This window comes from Dermacentor albipictus, chromosome 2 (assembly GCF_038994185.2).
Source record: "Dermacentor albipictus isolate Rhodes 1998 colony chromosome 2, USDA_Dalb.pri_finalv2, whole genome shotgun sequence".
Classification (NCBI taxonomy): Eukaryota; Metazoa; Arthropoda; class Arachnida; order Ixodida; family Ixodidae; genus Dermacentor; species Dermacentor albipictus.
Window position 1 is genome coordinate 36,922,586 of NC_091822.1, and position 22,591 is coordinate 36,945,176.

The 22,591-nt window shown below is 45.1% G+C and overlaps 1 protein-coding gene across 2 annotated transcripts in view; it reads right to left on the reverse strand.

Moving 5' to 3' along the window:
• Positions 1–22,591, reverse strand: part of LOC139055911 (fatty acid synthase-like) — a 237,530-nt gene that overhangs the window by 207,490 nt on the left and 7,449 nt on the right. For both annotated transcript variants that reach the window (XM_070533550.1, XM_070533549.1), the window contains exons 2-3: positions 12,719–12,857; positions 289–615 (exon numbers count right to left, since the gene is read on the reverse strand). In XM_070533550.1, coding sequence (XP_070389651.1) covers positions 289–615; positions 12,719–12,851 — 460 coding nt within the window. In that variant the 5' untranslated portion in view covers positions 12,852–12,857. The remainder of the gene's footprint in view (positions 1–288; positions 616–12,718; positions 12,858–22,591) is intronic.

A 22,591-nucleotide genomic window follows, 5' to 3' on the forward strand; every position in this document is an offset into this window, starting at 1 on the left:
TATGTAGCGCGTGTGCACCCGACAAAAAACAGGTACCTCGCGTTCTGAAAGCCTGAACAAGTACAAATAAACGGCAATTACTTATATGCAACCTTTCGTTCGCAATTCGCAGCAGCATTATGTTACACAATTTGTTTCGCTGGAGGTGTATCGTACCTAAAACTACCGCACTGCGAAACGCGCAAAGTGAAACTTCTATGGTTTGGCTACTTGCGTGTACTTTCTGCAGCGTTCCCCGCTAAGTGTGAAATGGCGTATACAGATTTTAGAGGTTTACAAAGCGCTTACCGTTAAAGTCAAAACAGTAGGAAATGCGATTTGCGAAGATGGCACGGTTGTTGCCGAGCAAGACATAGCTGTCGACATTCTCCGCGTCACCGCCAATTGCGCCCTCGGACTCAGAGTCGGAGCAGCCGATGAAGACTCCTACGTTGTGACCTCGCATCGTCGCAGGGTCGTAGCCGGCATCCACGATGGCCTCGTAAGTGGTCTCCAGCAGCAACCGCGCCTGGGGGTCCATCACATGCGCCTGTTTTGGGTTGACGCCGAAGAAGTGAGCGTCGAAGCGGGAGAGGTCATGGATCGTTCCCTTTCGTTCAGGCAAGCCAAGAAATCCTGCGAGTGACAAATGTGTTAATACTTCATGAGGGATTATGAGGCGCGCCGTGTTGAGGTACTCCCGAGTAACTTTGGCCATTAAAGTTTCTTTGGCTTATGCACGATACATGGACGTTTTTGCATTTCGTCCTGGCTGAATGCGGCCGCCACGGCCGGGATTTGATCCCGTGCCTTTGGTCTCAGCTGCGCAGCACCACATCCACTAGTTCATCACGGCGGGTAATACTTTGAGACAATCGATACAGTCATTCGCTGCTTCGCTGTAAAAGGAACACTTCATGCGAGTCAGTTCATTTTTTTTGCATTACGTGATCATATTCCGACGTGCCGTGGTATCGCAGTTGCTAATCCTTTCCCCTGCTGGCTACAAGGTCATGGGTTTGGATCCCGGACTCAACTCAGAGGGCCCAAAAATATATATATATATGTAGCCGCGCACATTTATGTGCACGTTAAAAAATTGTTGTAGCTCATCAGGAGCCCTCCAATGCAGCGTCCCTCAGAGCTTGAGACATTTTGCCCCAGGAATCAATCAGCCATGCATTTTCTGGCCAGGACCTGTTAATATTCAAACTGTTTGATGAATAATTGGCAGTGCTTAGTGGAAGAGAGGAAGCAGTATGAAACGATAGTGAGCGAAGAAGTGGCTTGTCTGGCAAGTTAGTTAACGGTACAATGTAGTTGAATGCCACCAACAGAAGCAGAATAAATCAGAAAAAAACAAAATGTAATGAGAGAGAAACAGGCAAGAAGTGCGGGCGGATCTTGAACTAAAAATTGACTTTATTTGATAAAAACTATGTCCTTGCGAGACCAAACGCAGCATACATGACAGCACTGTAAGTCACATCAGGGTAATCCTGCTTACTACAAACGACAATTTCTGTCTAGAAAGCGAAGCTTTACTTGTCATGAACACCGATGGCGCGCTAACACACTTGTACGCCTCGAATTCGTAGCTGTGAAATACTTTTAATAGCTCGTTCCTGTTGCCTCTTCTTTTCCAACAATCGAAAGTTACTGAAAAGAGGAATGCAACCGGACGACGTATCGACGTATCTTACGACGTATCGGAAGATTGCTGCGCGTGCTTGTGAGAAAAAAATTGCTACGTTCAAGCATCCTATCGTGTATGCACGCACCCGACTGCACTATGTATTCTGTACGAGAGGTAACAAGGATATCATAAACACACGTGTCGCATCTGCTATACTTTTTCACTTGTGCACTGGCAAACTAGGAATTTCGGGAACCATGCTGCAAAACTATGCTAGCCATGTCTTGCAAGGCATACAACAAGATAGTCTGACGTCGTTCATAGCAGCAATCATTTTCAGTTTTTGTGAAATGCCGCGTGGGGACGCCATTACAACTGCATTCCTAGTTCCTGCTTGCGCACTTCGCGATCATGATGGCTTCTTTGTTTCATTTTTTGCCACCTGTGTAATAATTCCAGCAAAGCTGTGATCATAGCTTGATGGCTAGTTGCCATGAGCAGTCTGTCAGCTTGTTTGTCCAAACGGTTTCTCGTCTGGTGCGTATAACCCTTTTATAATGCACTGTACAGGCACGTTTTAGGAATACCTCGCCTAAGAAGTTTCGAGTGAGACGAACCGTGCGATAACCGCCTCCTTTTTTTGTTGTCGGACTGCAGGTACAGCAGAAATTATGACATCATTCTACCGCCATGGTACTAGAAGCATAACCACACATCTTAAAGCCTAACGGAGTCTTTCTATGGGGCTTCATGAGCGAAACGTAGATCATGGATCGTAGGATAACTAGGATAATCTAGGCAGTCACTTGGTTTGAAATCTCAAATAAGATAAAAATCGTCAATGTATCAATACACACCGGTAACTGGGTCACAATAGAAGGCTTCTCATAGAATTTTGTGAAATTTTCGCAGAAAATGCTGTCGTGAACGAGCTCTACACTTGAACATATACAGGGTGGCCCACCTAAATTTAGCCGAACTTTAAAAATATGCGAATGCCACGTAGCTGGATGGGTAATGCTGTTTGAGGTCGCTTAGCCATACATCAATTATTTTTATCCTCCTAATTACATAATTATCCTTAATTCTTTTATCAACTTTTCAAATGTTGTAATTAGATGAAAACCGTCAATGAGAAAATTGTGCACCAACGTGAAAAATTGTCGATACAGTTTTCTGTTGCTCAATAAGTGCCACACAGAAGTGTTTTTGAGACAGTGAAACAGGGCCTCCAATGCATGAAAAATGCCGGAGCGATTGGCTGCATGAGGCACTCTGTATGCATTCGCGGGCTTCTTTCAATTTCAGAAAACGCTATTATACAGCACCTACTGAGCAACAGAAAGCTGTTTCGGGATGTTTTCATGTTGCTGCACAATTTTCTCTTTGGCGCTCTTCATTTAAATATAATATTTTAGAAGTTGATTAAATAATTGAAGCCAATTGTGTAATTAGGTGGAATACAAAAGACAATCTGATTATCTCCAAGCGAAGGTAAACAACATGACCTTAGTTTTCTCAAGCTAAGTCGAATTTGTATATTCGCAAAATTTGGCTGAAATTGAGTGGGACACATTGTATCAATTCAATTGTTTTGGAGAAACAGCTTGCCGTGAAATTTTGCAAAAATTACGAAAAGGTAAAGAGCTAAAAATTTCATCAAATTCTCTGTCGAGAGGCCGCAACTACCTTGCCAAGATGTCTCTCCTTGGTATTCAATAAGTGCCTGCACTGCTACACACAGTTCTTGATACAAAATACGAAAAGCACTGCTTTTCAATATGCACCGACAACGGTGGGTTTGCCGGAATCATTTCTGACATGAAAGCGTCAGTGGCAACCTTCAAACTCTGCATGACGCATATACCTGCTGTTTCTGCGGCGCTGAGAGAGCTGGCCTCTGCCACGAGCCTTCTTCCGTCACAAGAATTCTCAAGAGGTACTCGAGTTGATGCGCTTGCACGGTGAAAAACTCGGAGCCGGTTATATTTCCTCTTCTTTACGGCCTAGTCCAAAAATTCCATGTTAATCCTTTTGAGAAGCCTAAGGGTGTTCGTATTCACTTATCTTTGCCTCTATATCATCACCATGAATTCTCATATAGAGCTCCTTTGGCCGTTTTACTAAACAACGCTTTCGAGAGGACCACTAACCGGAGTAATTTATTGCACTGCAGAATTCTGAGGTCATTGTGTACGACAAAACGGACAAATGACCGCATAGCCATTTCAGTGGGGCCGCTGCTTGTTTATTATTTCTGTAGGTGTTCGATTCTTTTCGAAAGGTACCTTCCCTTCTCATCCGATGGCGCTTTCCCTGGCGCCTTCTGGACAGTGGTGAGCAGCTGGTGACAAGACAACTTCGGTCCATTTATTCCGGTCGCAGACGCCAGCTGTTCTGGAGGCGCTATCCCGGTTGGCCACACCTACCAATCCAATGTTCGTCTGAGTTTGCTCAGAAAAACTGCTCACGACCTAACCCTAGACGTTTCTGTCAGCCACCCGGCAGGGTGAACGTGTTGGCGGCGCACAGCGGTTCCCAAACGATTGTCAAAGCCTTGCGGGCATGCTAGCCCAAACCAATCTTGTCAAACGATTTTCAAGCCAATCTTATCAAACCAGTGCCAAGGAATGCTTGCGCTACTGTTGTTCTGCACCCGCAATGAATAGCATGAAGTGATCGACGTCACTGGTGCATTATTTCATGTTTATTTTAGTACTACCATAATGGGCCGCCCGCAGCAGTAAAATACTGCAGGCTTTAACACCCAAGACGATTTTGTTTAGAGAAGTTTTTGTTGAGTTAATACGACTTCAGGTGCTCAATTATCGGATTGCAAAGTTTCCTCTGTAATTCATTACAATTCTTGTGTAATTTTCTTGTGTGATTCAGTTATTTAATACATCCTATTCTAAGATAGCGCGGACTGCAAGGAAGACAGACCTAAGAGGCAAATCGCCAGTGTGTGTGTTGAGCGACATATGACAGTGAGCGCACCCCACGAGCGCACCGCAATATGAAACGTTCCACTAAGGCGAGTAGTTTATTGACCACCTAGCGAATTAAGTAGTTGAGCCCGCACATTCCTGTAATTATTACGCAAGAGAGTGATAAAGCTGCAGCGGAAAATTCTGCGGCACTACACATCTGGTAAATCGTGTACACGAGATCGGGCTGCTTGTTACCGTAGCGATCTTTGCCATTTACGCCCACACAAACCGGCAGAAAAAGAGGGTTACTAAATGTTATTACTACGCCACTGCAGATGACCCAGCGCCCCCAATTTATCGTATGCTCACGTGAGTCACCCTAAATGGAACCCAACGACATATATTACTAATATCAACGATTTCCAAACTCCTTAGTTAGCTTATCACTGCACGCTCCCTAAAAACGAGGACATTCAGTTTTATTTTTACCTTCGAATATTAAACTACAGGATTTCATCTGATCATTTTTCAGTAATATACACTTTATTAACTCCAGTGCAAAACTGCAAGCAAACACTTTTATAATTTAAAGCGAAGCATTGAAAATCACCTTCTGTGACCATGATGAAACATCGGCATATATTGCTTGACATTAACATATTTGTTGTTTAATTACGTATAATAAATCTGAAGTTATTTTCAGTTCTGTCATGCATGCCCATGTGGTCTTGTGAGGCGTCGTTCTTACGAAATAACGTCAGTGGTTAATCCAGCACCATCGCTCTTCCTATACCAATTAGATCTTTGCAGTTCTTAGTGACTTAACTTCCGTTTGCTGGCATTCTATTACGCTATAGAAATAAAACCGCGAAAGGGAACTTTACTTTTCAACTGATCTTACTGCGGAAAAGATATTACCGCCTAAAGTGCAATATAGGTAAATCCTTTTACCCGAAAGGAAAGTCAAATAAAGTCGCTACTGGTGTCATATTGCAGTCGAAAACTCACATTGTGAGTTTTCGTCTGGCCAAGTCAAGGTCAGGGCTCGACCTATATTCTGAGCTGACCTATAGCACAATTTCTAAGGTGCTACTTTTTTTACAAGATGCAGGTGTACAATTAACGCTCGTGCCCATCAGAATGTGTGCGCAACAAGTAGCCTTTCGGTTCTTTTTTCTTTCTTTTGTTTGCGGCTGCTGTGAAAGCTTCGGCAGAAATTTCTGGATAGTAGAGAGCGTTTCCTTTGCGTCAATACGCATGGCTCCCTGCCGACGACGGACAAGAACGCAGATGTCTGAAGGTGAAGGAACAGCTCGCTGTTCGTTTGAAGCAGAGACGCGTAAGCACCTCTTTTTGCGAGCCCTTTGGCATACGCGATTTTCCAACTAATATAGAAGGAAGAAACAAAACAAGAAGAAAATTACTCCTATGATTCAGGAGCACAGCTTTACTTTTCGACTGTGTAAGTTAATGAAACAAGGACTGGCTGACACATGAGCCTTAGAGCATGAGCCATATCTAGCTCGCTAGCCTGCGTTTCAAGAATGACATTACAATTATTTTTATGCTCAGTAATTTCTGGATACATCTGCTCTCCCAAGGCGCAGCTCTTCGCTAATTGAAGCCCAAATATCCTTAACAAGCATTTATTTTGGTAACGCGGCAACGTATTTTAGGCCGGCCAGTCAATCTGGTAGTTAGGAGACGGATAGAAAAGCAACAGAAGGCGAAATGATTTTGTTGTATTCTTGAACTAGTCGAACGACCTAGTAATTCCCGCTACGTGAGCTGACATGCCGTGAACTCTCGCAAATCTACATTTTCCGACACTGGTCTCCACCTAAATTACTATTTAAGGTAACCGGTTAGTTAGATATCTTGTGACTATGTCACGCCGTGCTTTGTCACGCTGAGTTCCTTTGTATGGCGCACAACATCATTTTGTATCACTACGTAAAACATTCGTCACACTCTACAGAGCAGCGCTTACACATATATAGGCTGAAACAATACTTTCGTGAATGTCTTTTCTTCTATTTAGCTCTTTTCTATTTTACACCTTTTAACCTTCCCACAGTACAGGGCAGCCATGAGATATGGGTAAACTCCCACTCTTTTGTTTCCTTTCATCTCTTTCACGCTGTGTAATGGAACATGTTTTATCGCCGCATATGCAATTACTAGACACTTTTAGAATAGCCTTTGTTGTCTTATCTACGATAAACGCAAGCACCTTTGTGGGATGTTACAGTGCTCGTCCGTAAAGGCTTTAAGCTTAACGCAGTGGAACGCAAACTTAAGCAGGTTGTTAAAACACAGGGCAACAACTAAAGCGTTGTGCCAAACATGCTAGGAAAGTACATTAGGAGGCATCCTGTGATTTCTACGGAGACGCGTCTTTTTAGGCCTACGGAGCCAGAATCAGAGTACGAATTAAACATTGGGTGCCCTATGCGCTCATAACTAGTGTTTAAAGACTTTAGAGGAAGCGGAAGCTCATTTCAAGAGTTACTGGCGATCAACGACAATGGGAGCGCAGACATTACGCCAATTCACGTTATACAGGGAGCGCTGCGTGCCGCTGTGTTAAAACTGTATTTCTTAGCGGATGTAGATATTACATACGTTAAAATCCCCAAATGACGTATGGAAATATAGTGTAAGTATACCTTGGGAATCCGATACCTTTCAGAGCATGCACAGTGAGGACAAGGCTGCTTCTTTACGTAAGTAATACGTTTACGGTTCGTTTCAAAACACGCCGGTTTTTTACTTTCTATCATCATCATCATCAACAACATCATCATCATTGTCATCAGCCTATTCTTTATGACAACTGCAGGACTAAGTCCTCTGCCAGCGATTTACAGTTAAAATGGTATTGCCTTAGCCGATACCAACTGGCTCCTGCAAATTTTCTAGTTTCAGAACCCCACCTTATCATCTGCCATGCTCCACTGCACGTCCCTCCTCTTGGCACCAATGCCGTAACTTTAATGGTCCAGCGGTTATCTCTGCTTCGCATTACGCGGCCTTCCATCTTCATTTTTTTAGCTTAAAGGGAAGCTGAAAGGTTTTCCAGAAAAAATGAGTGAACACCTGTACATAATGGTTTTCAACCCTCCGAATTTCAATATCGTATTGAAATGGAGCGAAAGACGAAAGAAAGCGCAAATATATTTTATTTCGACGAAAAGTGCAGCAGCGGACACGCCCAGCTCGCGCGTCTCGTTTCCGCCTGTGATTGGTCGGTGCGCCTCGTGACGTCAACTCTGGTAACCGACCGCTGCCGCCACACATGAAGCGCGGTGCCAGGTAGTTTGGCGCTGTTTTTCTGAGACGGTAATGGAAAATTTAGAGAGACTGCGTTTTTCTGAGGAGTTCGGCGTTACTCCGTACATGTACGAGCTGATTGCGAAGAGCCGGCCTCTCGAAGAAGCAAACAATGCTGGTGCGAACAGTGCTTTCGACGCGAACGAAAGCAAAGGTTTGGGATCTCCTCGAGTTGGAAATGCTCTTTGGTGAGTATGTTTTTTGCAAAGCGATCTAGTGATCTCGCCGATCTTTCGCCGATCTAGTGAGCTCGTTTCCGTTCAAACAACTGTAGTGTTGTGTTCCTGCATGCCTCCTCGTGGAACGTATGCGGGGATGCGATCGTCGGCATTTGTGCGCTGTCCAAAGCTGTCGGCAATCTACAAAGACGGTTTAAACGCGTGAAAAGCTTCCCGCTACATGCACTACGTGTAGTGACCTTCATCTGTTGGCTACCACTCACGTTGACTACCACTCACGTTGATTACCACTCACGTTGATTACCACTCACGTTGAATACCACTCTACATACACGCAGACGCACCAACAAAGGAATGCAGGGTCAATCGAAGCAGATTACGATGGCACGCACGCAGAAACAAGCGCGGTCAGGGACGGTCGTGGACGCTGCGAAGGAACGAAGCACTAGAGCTGACGTCACAACACCGCGGTATCCGGTCTCCGCTCCACTCGCTCGCTCGACGGGGGGCGGAGCTACAGCGCAATTTCAACCGACGATTACGTCGCTCCTAAATGAAAAAACAAACCCGAAGTTTTACCTACATGGTTTATAAGGTTCCCGCGTCCGTATATGAGCGTCTTATTGAATTCGACAGACTCTTCAGCTTCCCTCTAAAGGGCCCCTCACCAGGCCCCATAGCGAATGTTGGTTATACACTGAAAGTGGTTCGCGGCCTCTAGGGAGTGTTCTGCTGCAAAACGTTTTCAAATCAACTCATTAATAGCCGAGATAGAAATATTTCAGCGCCTGCATAGCTCCACTGCATAGCGAGACACTCTCTCCACTCGCCCCGTCTAGTCTCCGATAGCGAAATTCCTTCACTGCTTTCTACCATACCGGACCTCGACGATCACGTGACGCATACGTCACGGGCACCGCCTTTATTTTTTTCTCCTCGCTTTTTTTTTTCGGCTCTGCGCACGAGGTGTTGAGATTGTCTGGTTTCACGCAGCGCGCTGTGCACAAGGACACATGACTAGCGGTATAGTTCAGTGCTACGCGAACACAGAGGCAGAACAAGCGGATCGCAGAGCATGATTAGGCGCTGGAACGCGGTTGAAAATGGCAAAGTTGTGGTACCTGCGCAAGCGACTTCATGACGTGCGAAGAAGCATACGAAGCGGAAGTATATCTCTCTTTCTTCGGTACGAAGTAAAACATAAAAAACGCAGACATTTCATCTGTGTGTTTTATTATTTCTCTAAACTTCCATTCGTCAATTCAAGCAACCGATCACACAAATAACAGATGGTGCCTTGAATAATTTTCGAAGCCACGTGTCAACACAAGCGGCGGCACAATGCGGACCCACGTACGTAGGCGCAGGGACGCGAGTACATCAACATCCGGCTTGGAACACAGCGGCCGCGAGGTGAAGAGAAAACGGCATTCGGATTGAAGTTTTAGACCTTTCCGCGCCGCGTAGCGATGTAATTCTTTGCAAACAGGATCGTTGGTGCGCATTGTATGCTCTGCGCTTGTCAGCTAAAAATGGCCAGACCTGGTGAGGGGCTCTTTAACGTTAGCTATACCAACGGCTATCCACGTTTGCTTTCTGATCCACACCGCTATCCTCTTCTCGCCTAATATTACGCCTAATATTTTTCATTACGTCGCTCTTCGTGTGGTCCTTATCTTGTTGGCGGGGCTAAACCCTGGGCGAACGACAGGATGAAAGCAGAGACGACGTACACGGCATTGACTGATAATCGCACTGTCTTCGTTGTCTCTGCTTTCGTCCTATCCTTCGCGCGAGCATTGGTCTCCTACCTCGTAACTGAGCGAGCGAGCACAGCGCAAGATGAGAGCGAATGCGGAGCGCAGTGGGGAATGAAAAAAGTGGCGAGAGGGAAGAGAGCACGAGGAGAAAAGCCGAGAAGGAGGGTATGGCGAAAGCGTTAGAAGACAGTCGTACTGCCGCGGCGACAATGGCTACGAGATTGCACCATAATAGCGCGCATCGTCTGTATGGAAAGAAACCACTGCATGAGCGGAGGTTTTCCGCAGCGGCCGCCCTGAATCGCGAGGCAGTCGCGAGGCAGTCGAGGTACACTCGAGGCAGCGAGGCAGAGAGGCAGTCGCGCTACACTTCGCTCCGTTCGCATTATGTCCTACGAGACAGATTGTCCACGTCAGCTGCCGCAAAATGAAAACAGGTTTGCAGCTGCGCTTTCATTTTGCATAAGGGTGTTTCGTCATTGTCGGCATAATTTATACCCCCTTCGTCATGAACCAATTAGTCCTATTCCACACACTCCTGCAGTTCAGAACTTGTTCTCGAGCTTCTTTGTTAACCGCCATCTTTATACTCCATATTTTAGCACCAGTAGATTGCAATGATTGTACATTCGTCTTTTCAACTGCAGTGATAAGCTTCCAATGTCTGCATCATCTCATGCAAATGAAGATTCGAATATAAACAGGAACTTGCTGCGATGGTCCAGTGGATATGGAGTTAAGCCGCTAATCTTGAGGTTGTGGGCAAGATCGTGGCCTTGGTGGCCGCATTTCTTTGGACTCAACACTCAAAAACGCCCGAGTACCTATATTGAGGTGCACGTTAAAGCAACCCTGACGGTCAAAACTTGAAAAGCCGGCACCGTTAAACGAAAAAAGACGGATGAAGCCAGGATGACAAGCACAAGCGCTTAATTTCCATCCACATGATCGTGAATGGTTCACGAAACTATACGTGCTGCTGGAGCCAGGGCTAATCATCTGCGCATGCATAAATATGGCAAAGGTCTTTTTTAGCTCGAGAACGCACAAGGCTGATGTATATCTAAGGAAAATTTTCCCTGAATGAGGAACCTGGCAGCAGACTGTTCCTCTTTTCCTGCAGCGTCATCTTAAGGTTTTATCTCTAGATGACCCTTTCATTGTGACCTACTCTAACCAGGTCGTAGAATAATTTAGGCCTTACACTCACAAAAGATGTCAGGCTTTCTCAATTTACTATTTCGGTCTCTTTTATTATTCACCCTTTACCTCATTCTTGAATGCGTTGAACATTCTATCGACAAATATGGTTCCATTGCTTTTCAATATGCTACAGGGGTTTCAGTTCGCGGCTTTTTAGAACTCTTAACGTTTTATTTGCAGTCAACATACATCGAGTTTCACGGGACACCACACTCGCAAAAGCAGGGCGTATGCATTGGGTCCTGCATCGGCCCAGTCCTTAATGACTTAGTACTTGCTTATTCCCATCGTTTCCTATACATGCCTTGTTGACAGACAAGAATGTTCTTAAAGCGTTGCGCTTTGTCCATTATTTTTTGGTTGCTTTAAATTGTGAAGCGCAGGCCATTTAATGTGAAAGTAGGAAGGTGTTGGCTATGTTCAAGGATGCAATGAACCCACTTGATCGAGCGCACAAATTCCATGTCAATGGCCAAATCAGATTTTTAGATATCCGGTTCCGGTTTAAATGTCTTGGAGTCTGCTGTAGCTATGAACGGCGCACCAATAAACCACTTCTGCCTTGCAAGCCCACCCAAACTAAGTTTGTTAAACGAGCTATTGCCACGTAGCGCCTAAAGAACGCTCTTAGTAAATCTTGCCCACGCTGTACATCAGATGCGTTCAGCCATCAAGCCGAAAGATTGCTGGGCGCCGGCTACTCTCAGCACCTCCTCTTTTCGGTCGCAGACGGCATTTTAAAAAAAAGATGCGCACAAAGGCGAAATCGGGCGAGGCTCGCGCACAGGGGAGGCACAAGGTAGCCGTGATGCCTTACATTCACATGCTATCGTACAATTTGAAAAAGGTGGCCAGGCATTAGGACGTCCATGTAGTGTTCTCTGCAACCACAAGATGTCAACGCTTTGCATGTTGACCGACCCAGCGGCAACCCAGCAGCGTGACAGCGGCACCGAGCAGAGGTGGTCTTTTGTTGAGTGCGCAGAAGGCGTGGTTAACGAAATTCCTTTAGGTTGTGGAAAAGTGTACGTTGGTCGAAATGGGAGATGTGCTAACGATAGGCTAACGGAGCACGCAAACAACGAAAAAAATGTGAGAAAAGGAAAAGATTCTTGAAGGTTTGCTGGAAAGTCATTGTCTAACTTGCAATGACAGTTCACCGAATCTTGGACACACCTCCGTTATCAAGACGAGTAAAACGCGTCTAACCCGGGAAGTCGCAAAATCTGAGCGGATCTCTCGACTTGGGAGGGGATGTGTTAGCATGGCCCCCACAACCCTTGCAGACAAAGAGCTGGCATATTTACGCATGTGCAGATGATAATCCCTGACTTGGACAGCACGTATATTTTCGTGAACCATTCACAATCATGTTGTAGCAAGTTCAGCACTCGTCCTTGTCGTTCTTTGTCCGTCCGTGTCTGTTTTTGGCGCTGCCGTATTTTCAAATATATACCAAAATTCTCAATTCGCCACAATGAACACAATTCTTCAGGATTACCTCACTGTCTCCGGTGTCGTAATGATGATGTCGTATTGACACGTAAAACACCGTAATGTATTTTGTCTGGAAATGAGAAGCTTCGTGAATATTTAGTGCTAGAACACCGGACACTTTTTCCTGAAAACGCTAGCCCTTAGTTCAACAAGATTATGCGGTAAATGGTAATGACGGGGGCTTAGAACAAGGAATTATACCTCGAGGCCAACGAGCGTCATCTTCTGTGACGAAATCAATACCCGCATACAGCTTCTCCTTAAACTCGACGAGATGGTCAGCTTGCGGGAAATAGGCTGAGAAGCCAGTGATGACAATGTCGTCCTCCTTCATCGTGCTCTGAAAAGCCAGAAAGTGAATAGGCAATCTTTGAACAAGGCACTGCGCAGTAGCACAGTTACAAAACTTCTGGATCTAGAGGAGGTAATCTGCAAAAGTGTAAATTAAAGCTGCCAATAATGACGGTATAACACTAAGCTTCGATTTGGTATTCAATGGTGTAATCAACGGTAAAAGCACTAATGCAGTGACTCACGTGATAAGAGATAAACGAACCACCCGCAGAAAACACCGTGTTCTACAAAATGGAGCTGCCTGCGAGCGCTATGATTCAGCCTAACATCGTGACGTCTATATTAGTATTACATGTACCCAGCTTGCCAGCAGTGTGGCCGAGGGATGTACAGTCGCTCAGTGCCGGACGCATAAAAGCTGTGCTCGCCAGACGGTTGCACTGTCAACCTCTACTGCCGAAATGGGGTGAAAGCTCTTCCTTGCTGTTTCTGGCAAATGCGAGCTCACGCTTCATGTCAAGCACACGAGGCTGTATAAATTACACCGTGTGTTTCCTGCTATGACAGGCGCAGCTGAATTTTTGTCGGACAGTACCGTTGCAAAACAATTCCAGTTCTGCTGAAGCAATCACCCTAGCGCAAGATAATGCTCTGTGCAATACAGGAGACAAGCATTAAGTAATCTTGTAGGTTTCCAAGGAGGAGAAGGAGGAAAAACATTTATTGAAAAAGAAAGGACGAGCAGGTGTCTTTCTGCTTGTGCAAGAGGCGCCCTTAGTGCAGGGCTCCTGCGGCTCTTGCTGTCTCCTGGGCCCGCCGCACCATTTGTTGCTGGTTACGAGGGTTCGAACTAGTCAGCACGGCCTCCCATTGCTAGGGGGTGGGGTTGGGTATTTGCGGGGCTGCCTTGACGTTGGGGCACGCCCACGTCGTGAGATATAGGGAGGTGTAGTCGTTACAAATGAGACATTTGCATGAGATTGTAGGGTTTATTGCGTGTAGTCTGCTTAAATGGGAATATGTATTGGTTTGTAATGTCGCCATGTTACGGCGTCTTCACGTGAGAGGATCTTGTGTGGAGGTGGGTATTGTTTCTTCAATCTGTGGTGTTGTAGTATGGCGTTGTATTGTGAAAGTAGGGGCTCCATAGATGCGGCCGTATCCCTCTCTTGTAGCGCCCGGGAAGCATGAGCTCAGGCTACAGGTTTCCGATATTATTACGAACGAACAGGGCGATCGGCAGCAGCTATACAGGCGAAGTCGTCGCCACGAGTAAATTTGTTACCACAGAAACATGTAACTTTGGATATTTGCGTTCCTCTGTCGTGCTACTGCGACAGAAACAAAAAGCGCGAATAGAAGAGAGGGAAACAGATTATTTGTGACAAGTTCGGCAAGATTGCTGTGCGCTGTTTATTTGCAACTACGGATAACTTCCTAGTTGAAATAAACAATAATTGTGCACGAAATTTTCGGAGGAAGAGATGGGGCTGAACCCTACCTGCTATACGCACGAGGTACCACAATACAGCATGCTAAAAGACTGCCGGTCAACAGAAAATTTGGTTTTCAGGCTAGCAAAGCTGCGTCCGGACTTGTAAAGCGAATTCTCGATATACACCGCTAAATTCCTTAGTACCCAATGGTGGGAGGACATGGCTCAATGAGGAGAACATAAAATGAAGGCTAGCTATATCTGCTTAGCTTTGTTTGATTTATTCACTTCCATTCGTAATGACGTGTGAACAGGACATGCGATGTCATAGACGCAGGTATGGTTTAGTTAGGGTCAAAGTTCAACATCCTATGCGGTTTCTCGTTCAGGAGAGAAAAGAAGGACCTGCTTTTTGTCGTTCTTTTTTGTTACTGCGATAACAGGCTTCGCCTGTTTTTTCGGTAGAACCATTCCTTTATCATGACGAAAACTCTTGTGGTTATCGACGTTATTTTCTAGACGTCAGGCTGGTTCCTCATGCTGAGCTTTATGTTTCCACGTGGCGAAGGTAAAGAGTGCAACTCTAATTGAATTCCAGGGCATTACGTGCAGCAAGCAGAATATTTTGATGAAGCAGCTCATAGTGAGAGAATCTAGAGTAATTCTTAGCGCTTAGGATTCTTTAGCATGCAACTAATGCACGTTACACGTGTAAGTTTTTTTTTTGCATTTCGTGCCCCCAATGCCGCGGCCAGGATTTGATTTGACGCCTTCGACTTACGAGCGATGTAATAGCCACCACGCCACCACGGCGGGTAAAAACATTCGGCAGTACCCATTTCATAATGACTGTAATGAAATAATAAGTTAGAATCGAGTCAATCGAAAGTTTCAGCAGGTACCGAATTACCGTATGGTAATCGCCGAAACACCGTAACCGCCGAGGGCTGTGCATGCGTGCACCTTAGCGTACGTAAATGTTGTCCGCACTGCAAACCAGACGGTTGGTAGTATACCCTACACACCGAGTTTCACGAATCAAAAAAGTCCAAGCCATCACGCAGCTGACACTGCTAGATGGTGTCTACCACGCAATGTACATCGTGTTTGCCCGTTTGTCGCGCGCGTTTTACCCGGATGGACCACTTGATTTTACTTCAAGTCGTATACGAGGTTCAACCAGTGTGCGGCCTGATGAGGTGGCAAGAAGTTCCCAAAACTGTTCAGGAGAAAACGTGCAAATTGTGCACAGCTCGCGGCATCAGAGAGAGGTTCTACCTCGTCCTCATTCAATTTCGTCGGAAGGACAATAAGAACCGTGGCACGTGAGCATATTGTATCTACGCTGCTGCAACGACATTGCTTCGCCAAGGACCGTCAATCCTGAAAGTTAGTGCATCTACATAGCCAGTGTGTGGAACTAGTAGTTGGGGAATGGGAGTAATACTCAAGTACTTCTCCCACTTGGTCAGAGAGAATGGGGCTACACGCCGCGCGCTGTGGACCGGCAGAGCAGGCAGCGAAAAGCCTCCCAAAGCGCAGAAGAAGGCGACCCACCTAGTGCAGTGCACACGCGGTCTGCTGCAGCCCAGTCGGCGCGGACTTCAGCTGCAGAAGACCGGAAAGCAAAGGCTATGCGAGTTTACGCTGCGGCTTCGGTGGCCAGTCCTGCTTCGGTAAGGGTATAAGCACACATTTGGTGTTGCGTTGTTCCGCTTTGCCTGAACAAGGTACCATTTGTAGCTCAGGCGCTATTTCTTCTATTTAACATTCTGTAGTAGCGGTGACCTTCACTGACCGACCCTACCGCGTGTTGCCTATACTCTGCGTTCTACTTTATTCTTTTAGATTTGTCCTGTTGCTTTTTCGTTTCTCTTTCCTATACTATCCTATCAAATGTATATATGTTTCGAAATAATAATAATAATAATAATAATAATAATAATAATAATAATAATAATAATAATAATAATAATAATAATAATAATAATAATAATAATAATAATAATAATAATAATAATAATAATAATTATTATTATTATTATTATTATTATTATTATTATTATTATTACACAGCAAAAAAAGAATATTGCGCATGCTCTGGTGTACAGTATTCTCAGATATGGGATTAGTATTTTTGCTTTTTGCTCAGCCAGATGGCAAAACAGAGTTGACACTTTATTAAGAAACATACTAAGAAACATAGCTTATGACGCCCCCTTTTCTGTGTCTGATAATATTTTCACAGCCCTTGGTCTTCCATGCTTTCGAACACTCTTTCTACAGACTGTAGTGGTGCAACATTTCTGGGACAGCAATTTCAAAACACGTCATACAGCCTCCCGAAAACTGCGTAGTTCCATTCGTTTTAAGGTGCCGCGCTCTTCAACAAGGCATGGGGAAGCCAGGCGCTGTGTTTATGTTCCCCAAATTTTTAATGACTTACCAGAGGAAATGTTTTCCTCAACATCAAAAAAAAAATGCTAAAAATCATGGTTCACTCATTGTAACACGGTTCCTATATGCCTGAAAAATGTTCATGATCAGGCACGAATTGTTAAAATACTGTTCCTTGCTCTTTATTTTTCATTTCTTGTTGATGTTACTTTTCCTAACTTTTTGCACCTTGGTCACTATTGATTTCATGTTAGTATTGTGTTGATATATTGTGTTTATATTATTTTCTTATTTTATGTTTTACTGCACGTCCGTCTGCCGACTTTGCCGGGCCAAGTCCCTCAAGGCGCTACAGGCTTTGACAGGCCCGGTTCATTGCCCTGTATACGTTATGTGCAATAAAAGATTTATTATTATTATTATTATTATTATTATTATTATTATTATTATTATTATTATTATTATTATTATTATTATTATTATTATTATTATTATTATTATTATTATAACATGTCGTACGTGTTACGCGAAACTTCACACCTGGAAATGCTAATTTAAGACTCGAAACTTAAACGTGCAGTCCACCGTATCGGTAGTGACAGCTTGCTGGAGTATGTCAGCATTAGATAGTTCAACGAAATAAAATAGGTTTTGAGCGAAATAATATTTCACTTCTTCTAATACGAATGTATTATGCCCAGAAATAATGATTAGCAAGTTGCTGCGTGTTCCTTCGTTGTGAAACTTTGTTTGCACGTTAGGGAGTTGAGAACAGTTCCCAGCAGAGCAATAAAAAATTGCTTCGTTTCAGTCATACTGTGACCTGAGGGAAAGTGTAGTCATAGTGAGTGCGATTTCATAGGCTAATCAGAAGCCCAGATACTTGTTATCAGCAGTACCGTATTGTAAGTATAGCGTTATGTAGACAAGATAGGCAGAATAAACACATAGCGCTTTTATTTCACATGTCTTTAATAATAGTATTTCAGCCATTGCACCGACAAATTCTCCGAAAAACATCAAATCCGCTTGCGCAGCCTAAGTATAAGATTAGCAACAGTTTATGAATGAGCACCTGGATTTGGATGTCTTCCGACGTTGATATTATTCTGATATTTCGCGACTATTTCACGGTTCACAAGTCTTGTAAACACCCAATGAAACTAATGCTTCTGCCATGCTTCTCTGCAGCATAGTGTTGAATAGCAGTGTATTCCTTTCATGCAGATGATGACACAGGTGTAGTGCCACCTGCAACATCTCTGCTGCATGGAATGTACGCGGTCAAAAATGAAGGTCCAAGCATCGATGCGCAATTTGAGGATGTGCAGTGTAATCTTGACATAGTGCACTTCCATGTGACTAACAAATGCCACTATTTTTTTTCCATGAAGAGCTGCCAGTAACCACTAACCAGCTAGACCCATCTAATCGGAGCACGAGGTCTCCCTGCTATTTAGATCCGGTCCTTAGGGAGTGCGCAGCTCCAGCATACAACAAACGGACTCTAATAAAAGGCAAATCGCCAAACGTGTTCGCATGGCACAGTAGCTCGTGTTATGATACGCGGTGGGAAGCAAGCTCATGACAGTCACAAGTGATTCTTAGGGAGCAACAACGAGTAAACGGTGATTGACATGACACACGAACGTATATTCAAATGTAGACAGAATAGACTACAAATACTATACAGCACTGAGGCATAAAAGGATTATTGCAAAGGAGCTTTGAAAAAGGGATTGTTGCCCGAGCTCAGTGTGCTTACTCTTCAGTTGACATGTTTACCTCCCACCAGGCACTGCTCCGGAATGGACAAGGGGGTGTCGCAGATTTTAGTGTCTGCTGAGCCACAGTAGTGAAAGGCAAGTTTCGCTGAAGCCCCGTAAAGTGTTGGCACTTGACGATGTCTTTCCAACCTTCCCTGACGCCTGATCGAGCCAACAGGTTTCCCTTCTGCACTTCTCGGCTTTGTCTCCGTATGGTAACATGGCCTTTTTATTTCGTTTCTCTCATGAACATACGACGTGAGACACCTCATGTTTCAACGCTAGAGCTTGGGCATGAGCATGAGCAAGCTTTGATTCTATGAATGGGCTGGCGAAACACTGTTGATCTATTCCCATTGACTTCGTGTGCGAACTGTTTACCACACCGCAGCTGCTGTTAGAATCATTGTGCACGGACATTCATGTGAAGTGACTGCCCATTCGTTTAGCAGCCCAGACTGCATTTGGCACTTAATTCGTGAGGCGCAAAGAGCAGCGCTGAGCGTAGAACATTGTTGATTTGATTGTGAGGAATCAATTTTTAAGCTGAATAATCAGTATTCCCAAAGACGCACATGTTTCGTATGGCAGCTCTTACATAAATCTACATTTTTGAGGACTGAACTATAACAACCGTTTCATTCTTAGTACACAGTAGGTGCAGTGCTGCCAGGTGATGTGTGACGTATTACAATTGTAGTGTGACTCATGCTCCTTTTGTCTTCCGATCTCTACAGCAGATTTATTGCAATAGATTGTGGGCGCAGTTCTTCTTTAGCATTACGCAGAAGTTCTAAGCTAACTGCTCCAATAAATTCACTTACCATGGGCGCTCTAACGTAAAGCTATTCCTAATTTTTCTATTCCAATTTTGCAATCAGACCTTCACGACCCGTCGCGAAATGTTCTAGCCACCCTTCACTTCACCTGTCTGTCACGCGATGTCACGAAAACCGATATGCCGATGCCCCATATCAGATGGGGCATCTGATATGATATGTGCACACTAATTATTACAATATTACAAACAATATTATTTTTTATTCGACCATTTTTTTTCTATTAGCCATCCGCTACCTGTTAAAAGTGTTCGGCCTACACACACTTCGCTTGTCTGTGACGTGACGTGAAAGAATTTCGATAACTCAGCACGTCAAAGTCACTTGCACGCAATAAAGATGCAATATAGTACGGAATTAAATCGCTTTTTATGCGAAGCATATAACGAGAGCTCAACCCAGCTCTTCAGGCGCGGCGGTGTCGCCTTCAATGACCTTTGACCCCATGCCATACCACGTGACACCGTGACGTCACGACAGAGGAGAAACGGGGCTCCAACTCGCGCCGTCGCTCGCGGCGTCGCGGTGGTATATAAGCAGCTGCTCTTGTTTCTAGGTGGCTTTGGCTCAACTCTTGCAAGATGGGCTGGGTGGGAATCGAACCAGGGTCTCCGGAGTGTGAGACGGAGACGCTACCACTGAGCCACGAGTTTTTTTTTCTTTATTCACAAAATGACATACATAAAAACACGTTGGACTACTTGGACCAACGTGACAAGCTAAAATTTCTTGAAATTCACTAATTCATCAAGATTACCCAACCAGTCAGGTGGATCTGCCTGTACACGATATATCTCACGTATGAAAATAATGCTTTCAACAAAATTTTCTCGCGCTGGGCGCGCATTCACATCGGCGTGCGTTACCGCCATCCGTGTCTTCCAAAGACTATGGAGGCCCAGGAGCATTATCATGTCATACGGAAAGCCCTGATGGCTGTCTACCGGCAGGAAACGTATACCCTGTGCTGTTATCGGCAGTTCCTTTTTAAGAGTTCTTTGCAAGACATCGCAATAAAAAATTGCATCCCAGCACTCAATGAAAGCGTGCTCAATGGTCTCCGGACTGAGCCACGAGTACGATGCTTCAAAGCGGTACAAAAGCGCCTCTAGTGAATGCGGTGTTGCCTTAGAAACGAGCTGTTTCTAAGGCTCAGGCGTGCGTCGCTTGCTCAGGCGCGGAATTCATTGCCGCGCCGAACGCTGCGTTGCTCGACGCTCACCGCGTCCAATGCGAGGCGCGTAGTCGCTGCGCCGTAGCCCATTGTCTTACACCCCTTGGTGGGTCGACGGGAACGCTGTCGCGTTCCACTCTTGAAGGCGAAGCAGAGTAACGCATGAGTTGTTTCTTCGTCTAGCCGAACCAAATATAGCCAAGCAACAGCAGTTCACCAGGCTAAACAGTGGTTCAACAACTAAAATAAAGGCTAGTATGCTTTTAACCTTAGCTAAGCCACAGGCATATTTTTTTTTCTGAATAGCCAGAGACTGGGCTCTATACCGTAAAGGTATCCAAACTTTTCCATTCCAATTCTGCAATCAGCCCTCCGCGATTGCTCAAAATTTTTTTTGGAACAATCCCACTGCACCTGTCTGTGACGCGACGTCACGAAAGCCGCGATAGCTTCCCATCTGATATGACTTGTACGCACTGCTTATGCATGATTTGACTGAACAAACGAAAGATAGTTATTTCTGATAGGACACCTTTTCGCCTTTAGCCCTCGGCTATTGGCCAAAAGCTTTCGGGCTCCGTCCACTTCACCTTCCTGTCCCGCGAACTCAGACAATCGCAAAAGCTCTCCGTGTCAAAGTGATATGCACGCATTATATATTCATTATTATGCCGATAAAAACTGAATTTTCTCCCGAATAGCCGCAGGCTGCCCTGTTCCGAAAGGAATAAAAGGTGACTGTCGCCGATCGCTGAGGCACTGGCTACTCGCACCTGCCAGATAGCTTGGGTTTATTCGCGTATAGTACAACTTTTAACGTGGCCGTGTAATGTTTTCTAGCACTTTTGGCACGTTTACGACCTCGTCCTGCCAACTCTTCTTTGCTGAGGATCCGTTTTAGCATCATATTTAAGCTCCCGTTGCATGCCGCAGCGATTTTCGACCAGCCACCGCAAGCTAAGCAAGGGAAAGCGGACCAATCGCAGACGCCGGTAGCACCCTCTTTATCCGGTTATCAATTTTCAGTTCAGTGGCTCGGTCCCATCAAACACCTCTGCAGTTGAGCGTGCTCCACGCCTCTTGTCACCCACTTGAATATGAGAAACCGCTCGGTGTAGGCGATGCTATTCGTTTTCCAAGCACATGAAAGTGACCTCCTAGGAACGAGGACAGCGTTTGATTGGTCTGTTCTGACAACCCTGCGGTTGGCCGCCCGATGCTTGCGTCGGCGGTTACGTAAACTTGACATCAGGAGATTGGAATAAAAACACATTGGAAGAGTTTTACGTTCTAGGCCCCACTGTCTCGTTCCGAAAGAAACAGAAGATGGCTACTCGCCGATCGCTCAGGCACTCACTACTCGCACCTGCCGGTGAGCATGTGTTTATTTGCATATAATATTTTTTTGCGTCGCCGTATAGCGTTATCGAGCCCTTTCGTCGCGTATACGACATCGCTCTGCCAACTGTTCTTCGCTGAGTATTCATTTTAGCGGCATTCTTAACCTTCCTTTGCCCGCCGCCGCGATTTACGAGCAGCGGCCGCAAGCAAAGCAAGGTAAGCGGACCAATGGCCGACGCCGGCCCCACCCTGCTCATCCGGTAATCTATTTACGCTGTGCTGGCTCGACCCCATCAAAACCCTCTCCACTTGAGCGTGCTCCTCGCCTCTTGTCAGCGAAGTAGATACGAGAAACCGCTCAAAGCGCCAACGTTACTCGCTTTCAAAGCAAACTGACCTCCTACAAACGATGGGAGCGTTTGATGGGGCTCTGACTACAACGCGGTGAGTCACCGCCCGGTGCTTGCGTCGTGAGTTAGGTAAATTTGACGTCAAGAGACTGGAATAAAGACAGACGGGAATAGTTATATGGTACACAGCCCCATGAGTGCACAAAAGAAACAGCCTGCTGTGGCTACATGCACTGAATAGCATTTCGGGCATTTCGGTCAACAAATTGCTACAATTTTAGGTGATGCAAATTTTTTTTCAAGGACGCCTCTGTATAGCTACAAAATCTTAAGAAAATTTCCGTTAAAAATTCAAGCACACTACGCACGATCGACAATGAAGTCAGCTTTGTTTCACACAGCAATCATCTAAACATTGTTGTGGTCCGTCGAGAGATGAGTCAGTTTTTTCACTTTATTTCTTACTAACCTAAAATAA